The sequence below is a fragment of the Xiphophorus couchianus genome, chromosome 14 (assembly GCF_001444195.1).
Source record: "Xiphophorus couchianus chromosome 14, X_couchianus-1.0, whole genome shotgun sequence".
Classification (NCBI taxonomy): domain Eukaryota; kingdom Metazoa; phylum Chordata; class Actinopteri; order Cyprinodontiformes; family Poeciliidae; genus Xiphophorus; species Xiphophorus couchianus.
This window is the reverse complement of record NC_040241.1, coordinates 6,274,251-6,284,283: the sequence shown is the minus strand read 5'-3', so window position 1 is coordinate 6,284,283 and position 10,033 is coordinate 6,274,251. Positions and strand designations below refer to the sequence as shown.

General features: G+C 41.5%; 1 protein-coding gene across 1 annotated transcript; it reads right to left on the bottom strand.

Moving 5' to 3' along the window:
- Positions 1–2,928: 2,928 nt before the first annotated feature.
- On the bottom strand, positions 2,929–9,949 carry LOC114157102 (kelch-like protein 33). Its single transcript, XM_028037881.1, has 6 exons — positions 8,411–9,949; positions 6,746–7,188; positions 5,700–5,942; positions 5,315–5,565; positions 5,048–5,218; positions 2,929–4,261 (listed from the first exon to the last, which is right to left on the bottom strand). The coding sequence occupies exons 1-6, from the start codon at positions 9,057–9,059 to the stop codon at positions 3,739–3,741; spliced, it is 2,280 nt and encodes a 759-aa protein (XP_027893682.1). The 5' UTR covers positions 9,060–9,949; the 3' UTR covers positions 2,929–3,738.
- Positions 9,950–10,033: the final 84 nt, after the last annotated feature.

Here is a 10,033-nt window from a genome sequence, read left to right as displayed (position 1 = left end):
TGAAAATGTTCTGAAAATAAGATGTGTGGCTCAATGAATGAGATTTGTAGTTTTTCATTTTATTAATTCAATTCAATAATTTTAGTCATTAAATTTCTGAATTGAATTAATATTCCAAAGACATGTTTCCATAGTTTACACAATTCCGGCCTACAATCAGTGAGTGATATTTGGAATGTTGCATAAGATTATTTAAGGGTCCAGTAGACATTTAAAGTAACTTTTTCCCCCTTACTGAAGTCACTGTTGACAGTTGTTTTGCTCAAGTGGCCTGAACAAAATGTTTTCCATTCATGATGGTGGTTGTCATAACACAACCCACTTATTTTTCTAAAGGGACAGCACCAGTGGCATCTCAATCAGGGCATCTCACAAATTTGTGACAAAGATCAAACCTTAGATGTATTAAATTATTCCAACAAGGCATAATATTATGACCACTTCATTGAGAAATGAAGTGAATGATACTTTTAATCTGTTCATTTTGCAATTATACAGTATATTGGTCAACTATTGAACATTTCCGTCTTCAAAACGGATGTGTTAAAACAAGAAAAGGGTTTTAAGAACAGTCACATCTTGATGCGGAATGACGTAGCATCTCCAAAGCTCAGGGCCTCTCAACACCTGCTAGCCGAAAGACTCGGTTCGATTGGGAACCAAAATTTCAACCTTTGTTACATTTTCAGGTGGTGCGTTTCACTTTGTCAGACAATCCAAAACCTCTGAGAAACCTGTTCACCCCTTTGCCTGTGGTGGCGCTACACAAATAACTACTCAAGGAAATGACAGGAAACCCTCTGAAGACACTGAGCACAACTTCCTTCTTCACAAGATGCAACAAAAATGGGGTGGTGTCCGATTTTAGTTGGTGTAGGATATCTCTTTTGTAGTTGATAAAAAGACCATGAGTCATGTCCCCCGCCAGCCCTAGACTCTCGCGTTTGCTTTGGTTTTATTTACCCAGAATCCCCTGCGCTACAGTTTGCTTCCTGCTTTAGGAGCGGTCTCTGGTCAGCTTGACAGTCACAGATTTATTCGAACCCCGTTAGAGTTCACTTGCATCAAACCAAAACTGAGGTTTTTAAACAGACAAAGAGTTTATTTATTTATTTACTTATTTTTTTGCATTCAAAATTCCCCAAACAAACCGGACTTTCTAGGCAAACAAACCAGAGTTCAATTACAGTGGACTCAACAGGGCTGGTGTGAATGCAGCCTTAAGCTCTCTTGTTGTGTTTAGGTGCTCTATGAAAATAACAGTGATGGATGTTAAAGCTCTCAGAGATGCGTGTGGGGGGTTAAAGACTCGCCTGTAGTTGAACAGATCAGCTATTTTTGCTCAACTTGCTGAAAAAGCACAGGGGTACCAGTCATGTTGGAAAACCCACACAGCAAAAGTGGTCTGGCCCAGTTCTGGCCCACAAAGTACACTTGCACTCGGCAGACATACCGCGAGGAAAACAGTTCTCTGGTGGCCTAGATCTGCTTTGCCGCTGGTGACCCAGAATGGCTTCAGCACAGGAACCAGATTTCAGCCAGGTGTACACCTTGATGAAGCCATTTAATACATTTTTAACAATTCCTCAGCACTGATGCAGTTGTGCAAATGTTTATTTGTAATTGAACGGTCAGATATAATGGCAAAAAAATGAAGACGGTGCTATTTAGCGAGGTGACGTCCAATTCTTCTGAGCAGCTGTTTACACTAAACAATAGGACTCGAGTCCCAGTTAGCTCTACACACACTGCAGTAGCTCTTCTTGTTCAATTTAAGCTAAACAATTTATTCATTCAATCAGTGAATTAGTGAAATAGATGAAAGAAAATAGAAACAAAGGGCTCGATCTATGAGCACACAGAGCACGTTCCAGCTGCTACCCGTGTGTTTTCGTCACGTGTCATGGCGGCTGTGTGCGTGACCTGATTGTTTCTGTCATACTGCGGTTACTTGATACAGATGACTTAACTCTTTTTTTGTGAACTTCACCCGCAAAAACCATTATGGCTGGTTCTCAGAAAATACATATACATTTTCAAAAACGGATCATTGGGATGGTTCCTTGAAGTGAGCGCATCCCTGAAGATTCAGTTCTCTTCAAAGAGCCATAAGTTCCATCACTACTTCTGTTTATGTTATGCAACAACCTCTAACAGCGGAGGTTAGCATGTATTCAAATGACGCTCAGTTAGGCTTGTAGTGTTTCCTGCACATTTTAAGGAGGAGCAAAGTTCATTCACAAAGCTGCATTGTCAGTTAGCGTGTCATGATAAGACTGGGAGTAAACATCGACCAGTCGGATAATCTAATGGTGAAAGGAATGACTAACAAAAGAAAACGTAGACATGAGTAAATAAACAGCAGGGGAGACGGATCTAAAATAAAGCAAACGTGGCAGAAACAGAACAAAAGATAACTATGGCAGACAACAGATGAACATTTGATGAAAAATACAAACACTGAAGACACCCTGTCAAAAACCCACAATGTCTGGTTTTCTCTTTCTCATTGGGTGAGCTACCACTGAAGGTACGAAAAAAAACCCCCGTAGAAATTAATTCTCTAAGGTTCATAATAAGCACATGCAGGTTGTGGGCAGCATGAGTCGCTCAGCCCACAATCGGCCCAGAAATGGCACACACAGATGCACGTAAACTAAACCATTATCGGGCGCTTTGTGGTATGCCTCCACATAGTCGGTGCCATCAGTGCCAGAATTTGACCAGTGCCGGTTGAAATACCGGTTGCCATGGCAACAGTCAGCAGTGCCGTCCTGATGTTAGATCTGGCCCAGACCTGACTGCTACATAGAGTATTTAGTCTAATTTTTTACTTTTAATGGGGCAACGTCATGTCAAATCGACTTTTTTGAGCTTTACATCATCTTCTTGTTTTATTCTCTCATTAAAAACACACGTGGAGTGTTGCCTTGATTCTTTCATGCATGTTTAAGAAATCCTTTAATCTTCCTCTGCAACCAGTCAGCTGTGCAAAACGCCCGGGCGGACCTAGCCCCGCCTTCAAGGACGACGCTCCTCCTCTTTTCTAGAAGAAGCTCTTCCTCAGAGCAGCAGGTTCCAAGCTTCCGCCTCACAGAGCACCCCTCCCTCACGGCTCCTCCCCAGTCAGTTCCTTCTGACTAGCCAGCAGCAATTAGCAAACATCTGGCAGAACTGCACGTCTGTTCATATCATCATACGAGCTACTTCTCTGGTAAAAACATTTGCAAAGGGGTTCATAGAGGAGCCATGTTGTGATGACTTTCTGAAGGTGGAGTCTCAGAAAGAGTAATGACTTCGTAAAAAAACAGAGGCTCAATCTCAAGGCGTTAAATTATGAAGTAATAATTTAACACCTTCTTTTTAAGTCAAATTCTATATATATAACATTTTTACAACAACTGTAAGCAGTATAGTTTCTTGGTTGCGCTGTAAAATGGCAATATGTGGCTGGAAAATAATACTGCCCCTTTAATTAAGCTGTCAGATTGCATCCAGCACTCTTCCAAAGCTTTATTGTTCATGTTCAAAAGCTCGGTCTGCAGGGACCTCTGAGTGTTTGGGAAGCATTTTTAAAAAATGTTTTTTTTGGTTTTCCAAAACTTTGTACTTTAAGGTTCTTTGCCACAATAATCCCCTTAAGATTGAAAATATATTTTCAGCATGAAGCATTTGTGACATGGCATTCTTTTTACAGAGCCAAACCAAAACTACTCCGGCGTTTTAATTAGTCATTAGTTAACGAGTCGTATTAGGGAGTGGCAGCGCGCAAACTGCCAGATCAGTGTATGGGTGAGGCATAGCACCCAGGTTTTCCCAGCATTCTTTCTTGGGGTCATAGCAGTACACCCACTTGGTGTCTCTGGCCGTGTTGGCTGAAGAACCCCCGACCACGTACAGGCGCCCGTCCAGCACAGTTCCGCCCGGAGACAGATGGGGCCGGGGCAAGGCCGGGAACGAGGACCAGGAATCACAGGCCGGGTCATAAACCTCACAGAGCAGCTGGTCCCCGAACCCCACCCGGAGGGGCTGCACCCCTCCGGCCACCACCAGCCTGCCCCCCACGGCTAGCATGACGTGTCCAGCACGTCCGCCTCCCACGCTCATGGGACTTCTGGGAAAGCAGCCGCGGGAAGGGTGATAGGTCCACAGCAAGGAGCTGCAATGGTGATAGGAGTCGCAGCCGCCTGAGACATAGATTTGACGGTCCAGCACGGCTGCAGCGTGACCACAGACCGCCGCTGCCAGAGGGCGAGCAGACCTGCAGGGGAAGATGACAATATAAATCAAAAAAATGTCAGCGTGTCGGAGAATGCTTATGACTGTGAAATAGTCACTATTCTTTAATTGACTAAATGTATTGCATGACATAGGTAGTCAGTTTTATCTATGGACCATTTTCCTTCTTTGATTGTTTAGCAGTTCCCCCTAGTGGCTCATGAGCCACATAACAGGATGGAGGTAAAGTTTTAAGTTCTGTGTATGAACCTTGATAAACTCCAACTTTTTTCCTTTCTTGTCCAGCAGTTCTGACTGTAATAAAATCTTTCCTGCTTGGCATGATGAATAGTTGATCATTGTGCTTGATTTACTGTCATGTGGACAGTATGGACAGTGGTTCTTGGATCCATGTTGGATAGCGACTGATGCACCAAAAGCTTGGCACTAACTCACTTTGAGTGCCACCGGTGTGAAAGCTTCTCCCCAGAATGCAGCCGAAAAACCACCTGATCCTACTGCAAAAAATGTTTTATCAAAAAATGTGATTGTTTGTCTCAAAATGGGCATGTTTCCATTCAGCAAATTCATTTGTGCAACTCCAATTTGTGTAATTTTGAGGTTTTGTTCTACCTCTTGACAATGCCTTCCGGAAATAAATTACAAGCCCTGAGCGCACTAAATGAGCCAGCAGGTCCACAAAACGGCTGGGTCAATTGATGCTGCTTTTTAAAACACCATCCAAATCAGTCCCACAAATTTATCAAGGCGCTAATAAGAGAACCTCTGACATGTATCCCTGTGCAGATTTGTTTAGTATTTCATGCACCTCCAGGTGTTTTTCTCAGGACTGTAAAACTGCACATCGTCTGTGTATTGGCTGTCGTCGTAGTTACCACCCAAAACAAAAACCTTTGCGTCTAGGCACACCGCTGCAAAGTAGTCCCTTGGGCACAACATGTCAGGCAGTTGCTCCCATTTCCACTGCGTCAGGTCTAGCCTGTGAAAAAAAAACAAACAGATAATTATCCTTCTGACGTATGCTTTTAAAAAAAATAGCATCCATGTTATACCGTTTGGCTGAACGCAAACTCGCCTTGTAGCAGATTTGAGGACATCCAGAGACCCGTAATATTTGCGTCCCCCTAGGATGTACAGTTTGTTGTTGAAGAGACAGACGGCGTGTCTGAACCGAGGCGGCTCTGGGATCTTCGTCAAGAGTTTCCACTCAATATTTCTCATCAGACCCGGCCCACGGTGAAACTGTTGGGCATACCACAGGGACCGGATTGGAACCCTCTTCATGAAGTCGTCGTCAACAGCGTCTCCGCCAACCAACACCAGAACCTGACGGGAGAGAAGAACTACTTTCACCTCATAATCCTAAAAATAGCTATGATAAAACAGTCTGATTCTTAATAATGCCATTATTTACAAGTAGAAGTTTCTATGGGAGCCATGGCAGAGGTTGATGCACTCGCCTGGTTTGGTGAGCGAGGCTTACGTCCAGATCCGACCTTTTCCCCTTTTGCAAGTCGTTGCAGGGTTTCTAATGCCGCCCTTGTCTTGGAGCTTCTGTAGAGCAGCTTGCATCTCAGAGCTTCCTGAACCTCAGAGGAAGTGAAGAGCGGGAGGCGAACGTGGGACAACAGGCTGGACAGGAACGGGAGTCGTTCTTTAGGTTCCTCCTCTACCCAGCTCACTACTGCCCTGAACACCACAATCTGGCAGTGAACAGAAGATGTAGAATATTTTCAGGCGCGGTTTACTTTTTCTCTTATTACATTGTAATGATTGGGGGGGAAAAAATGAGTAACTTTCCTCAACCATGGTGCCTTAAATGTGACGTGTTACATGAGTTAAAACAAACAAATTTTATAATTAGTTGTACAATTTGGTCATTTCATTTAAAGGGACAGTATTATCTATTTATTATCTATTTTTCAGACACATGGTTCCATTTTATAGCACAATCAAGTAACTATGTCGCCTTCAGTTGTTATAAAAATGCTATACAAAAAAATATTACTTAAAAGAAATTTGACTCCATAAGTTAACGCCTTGAAATTGGGTCTCTTGTCTCTTTAAGAACTCCTGCTTTTTCGGAAACTCCACCGTCAAAAAGTCTTCACAACATGGCTCCTCTATTAACCCTTCAATAGTCTTTTTTTTAAAATCAGCGTCGCACTGAGAAGTAGCTCGTATGATGAGCTCAGCAGATAATGATTTTCCTCGAGGTTTTTGCTAATTGCTGCTGGCTAGTCTGAAGGTGGGAGCCATTCTGGACGGCTGAATGGGAGATGAGAGGATTCCGCATACATGCATGAAAGAATCAAAGCAACACTACATGTGTGTCTTTAATGAGGGAATAACATTATAACTTGATGTAAAGCTAAAAACAAAAGTCAAACATATAATACTGCTCAACTAACGTCTCATTTAAATGTTCAAATGACAAAAGAAATAATCAAATTTGATAAGGACTGAACAGACTAATAATAATAATAATAATAATAAAAAGAGTTACCTCTCTGTCTACACACAGTGAATCTTTGTCCAGCAGTCGGTCCAACAGAACAAAGGGAATATCCTTGAACTTCTCTTCAGCAGAGACGAGCCTGAAGTGGGTCAGGACGTATTCCTCGGCAGCCTGTCCCAGCAGGACAAGCCCAAATGTCTCCGCCAGGACCAGAACGTCCAGACAAGTGCTCTCGTCCATTCCGCCCTGCAGGAAGTCAGTGCAGAGCGACAGCGCCCCCTTCAGCTGGAACTGATGCAGCGCGTCCGTCAGCTCCCACACGCGGGCCCAACTCAACCCGAGCTGGCCCGTGTAGAAGAAACCGACCACGGCTTCGATCACCCAGGAGGAGAGACCCCGCAAGCACACGGTGTCCTCCCGGGACTCCCTCATGCCGCCACACAGCAGCGCCCGGAAGTAGTCCCCACCGGCCGCCAGCACAACACGGTGTGCTGAGGAGAGGTGGAGGAAATAAATGAGCAAGATTGAGGCAATTTTAAATCGTAGAGCCTGCACACACACAAAAAAAAATTTTTTTTAATAGAAAGTTGATTTATTTGTACTCTTCTGCCTATTCAGATCCATATATATATATTTTTTAGACAATAACAGTTGTAAAGATTAATCAGCAGGTCACACAAAACATTTTCTGTGACCGTATTTTTAACTTTACTGAGATTCATCTCGTCTGTTTCAGTTAAACTGCTGTCTGTTGATCTCATACTTTGAGATATCTAAGCATTTAGTAAAAGCATGTCTTCCCTCTCTGGTCTTGCGAATAATATTTTCATTGTTTTCCTTTAATTAAATTAATAATAACAATAATAATACAAATAAGAATTATTATTATTATTAATCTTACAAATTAATAATATAATAATAACTATCATTATGACAATAATAATAATGATAATAACTATTATTATTATTTCATTATTGTGATGTAGTTATTATTTAATTATATTTATTATTTAATAATTAAACAAATTTAAATTATTTCATTATTATTAAATACAATAAGAGATTTATTATATTTAATAATAATTATTAAATATCAAAATACTACTAATAATAGTAACTATTTTTATTATAAGTATAACAAAGGATTAATTTGCGATGGCTTTAGTTTCTTTTGCAATGAAAAATTCACTTTCTTAATGTATTTTTATTTTTTATGAATGTACAAAATGACTTCAAAGGTAATTATGCTTTCTGAGGTATAAGTTACTTTCACACCAGTCTTAAAGAAAACTTTATAAGGTTCAGAAAAAACTAAAAGAAAAAGAAAAAAAGGTGTTCAGCATACCCTCACATATGTGGATATATAAACAGTTTCACTTCTCCTGAGGTTTATTTTTTAAAAGAACAGCAGATGATTCATTATTTATTTATATTGTTGACAGGCTGTTTGGTCAGCTCAGGGAAATAACTGTAGACAGGTTTCACCGAAAGGCATTCCTGCGTAAGGAGTTGGTAAAACCGTGACACATCATTTGGGTGGAAAATGTCAGAAATAGCTGAGGCATGTGTTGATATCTGACACTGCTTTCATCTGACAACCAGGATGGACCACAGCTGATGTCAACAAGTGTATTAAGCGTTCTGGGAAAGGGATATTGGAAAAAATGTCAGGAAGACGTACACAACGTATACCTGGAAGGTGTATCATCTTACCTGAATATCTCTCTCCAGTATCTGCTTGTATTATTATATCACATCCTAATCCTTTGTCCCACATGTCCTTGATCAGCGCCAAGCTCTTGTCTTTCTCCTTCGAAGCAGAAGTGGTGACCCTTTGTGTGAGCCCCTTCCTCAGCCGGTCCATTTGTAGATACTCACAGGCATTCAGGACTCCCACAGTCTCTCCTTCTTCAAGGTGGCTCAGAGCCACGTGTCCATAATATGCAAACTCCAGGACAGCCCCAAATCCAAGTGGAGTCAGGAAATCTGGAATTTCTTTCATTCCAAGTCCAAAGATTGGTTTTACGCCAAAAAATAAATGTGGGCATTCACTGGCAGCTGCGAGCACTAGACCATGGGAGCGGAAAGTCTTGCCTTGAATGCAAAGACTGAAATCCAGGAGAAGCTCTTCCTCTCTAAGGCTTTGAAAGTTATTAAAGAGGATGTCAGAGTATGATGGGAGGATGTAGAGATCTGTTTGCTTGGGCTGAGTTGAGGAATGATGGGGAAGAAGGCGATGCGCTGCAGAGTCTTGGACATGCTTTGATTTTTCACCTTGCATTTTGCTTTGTGGGAAATGTTTGGGTACAACTTTTCTCTGGACATCCCGTATGGTTCTGTCTCTTACCCCACCTCTTTCCATTGGTAGCTGTGGTTCCTACCACACTCTGGGACAGCAGCGAAGACAGGCAGGCGTTTATTTGGAAACAACAACACATGGTGAGAAACGAGAAAGTTAGAGAGATAAAACAAGGAAAAAGCAGGGAGGGAGCAGCAATAGCATTCTTGGAAATGTCACATACACAGTCACCGCACGCCATGACATCAGACACACATCAATATGCCTTGTGACCCCTGAAGAGTCTTTTAAACTTTGTAAATATAGGCACAGATGTTAACAAATGGTCAACAATGCCAAAAAAAAAAAAAGTTTCTCACACTAAATCAGTTTAGTGTGAGAAATGTAAAAAATGCCCCCAGGTTCACAAGAGTTCACATACAGTATGTGAACTCTTGTGAGTGGGTGGTTACGGAAAATGAAGTCACGCAGGCCTTGCAGTTGAGACTAGGACATGTGATAAGGCATATGACAAATGTCTGCATAACTTAATGAGATAAAGCAATAAGGTAAAGAATGAACCTCAATTCCTTCTCAAAGATATAAAGTCTCCTATGGAAACCTTCTCATCACCATGTCAGTATTTCAAACCGTTTCAGCAAAGTCAGAGTTTCAAAACGTATAAAAAATGAAAACATATTCTGTTCTTCCTTTTGCACCAAGCAGAACATAAAAGGTTGATATTTCAATTTTGGATCACCGAAGACGTACCTGACTTCTTCTTCTTCCAGCAGCGTGGGAGCAATGAGGGGCTTCAGCTGGAGCACAAAGGCTTTGTGTGCAAGTCGGTATTCAACGCCTGACAGCGAGTCTAATTATAGCAGGGCTATGGAGAACACACTGCAAAAAAAGTAAAAAAATCTCCACCTGTTAATGGGCACTCAAAGTTATTGTAATGTTTTTTTTTTAGTTAGTTGGGCTTTTTTTTTTTTTTTTTTACCAAAACCTGTTTGTTAAAGGACAATGTAGAACATTAGCTACAATCAAGCAAGTATTTG

Bases quoted from the DNA above. Each gene is read 5' to 3' on its own strand.
- LOC114157102 (XM_028037881.1), bottom strand. From the start codon at position 9,059: ATGGAAAGAGGTGGGGTAAGAGACAGAACCATACGGGATGTCCAGAGA. The intron at 5,943-6,745 runs GTAACTCTTTTT...GTTCACTGCCAG, and splicing joins CACTGTGTGTAGACAGAGAG to ATTGTGGTGTTCAGGGCAGT. The intron at 5,219-5,314 runs GCGAGTTTGCGT...TTTTTTTCACAG, and splicing joins GTCCTCAAATCTGCTACAAG to GCTAGACCTGACGCAGTGGA.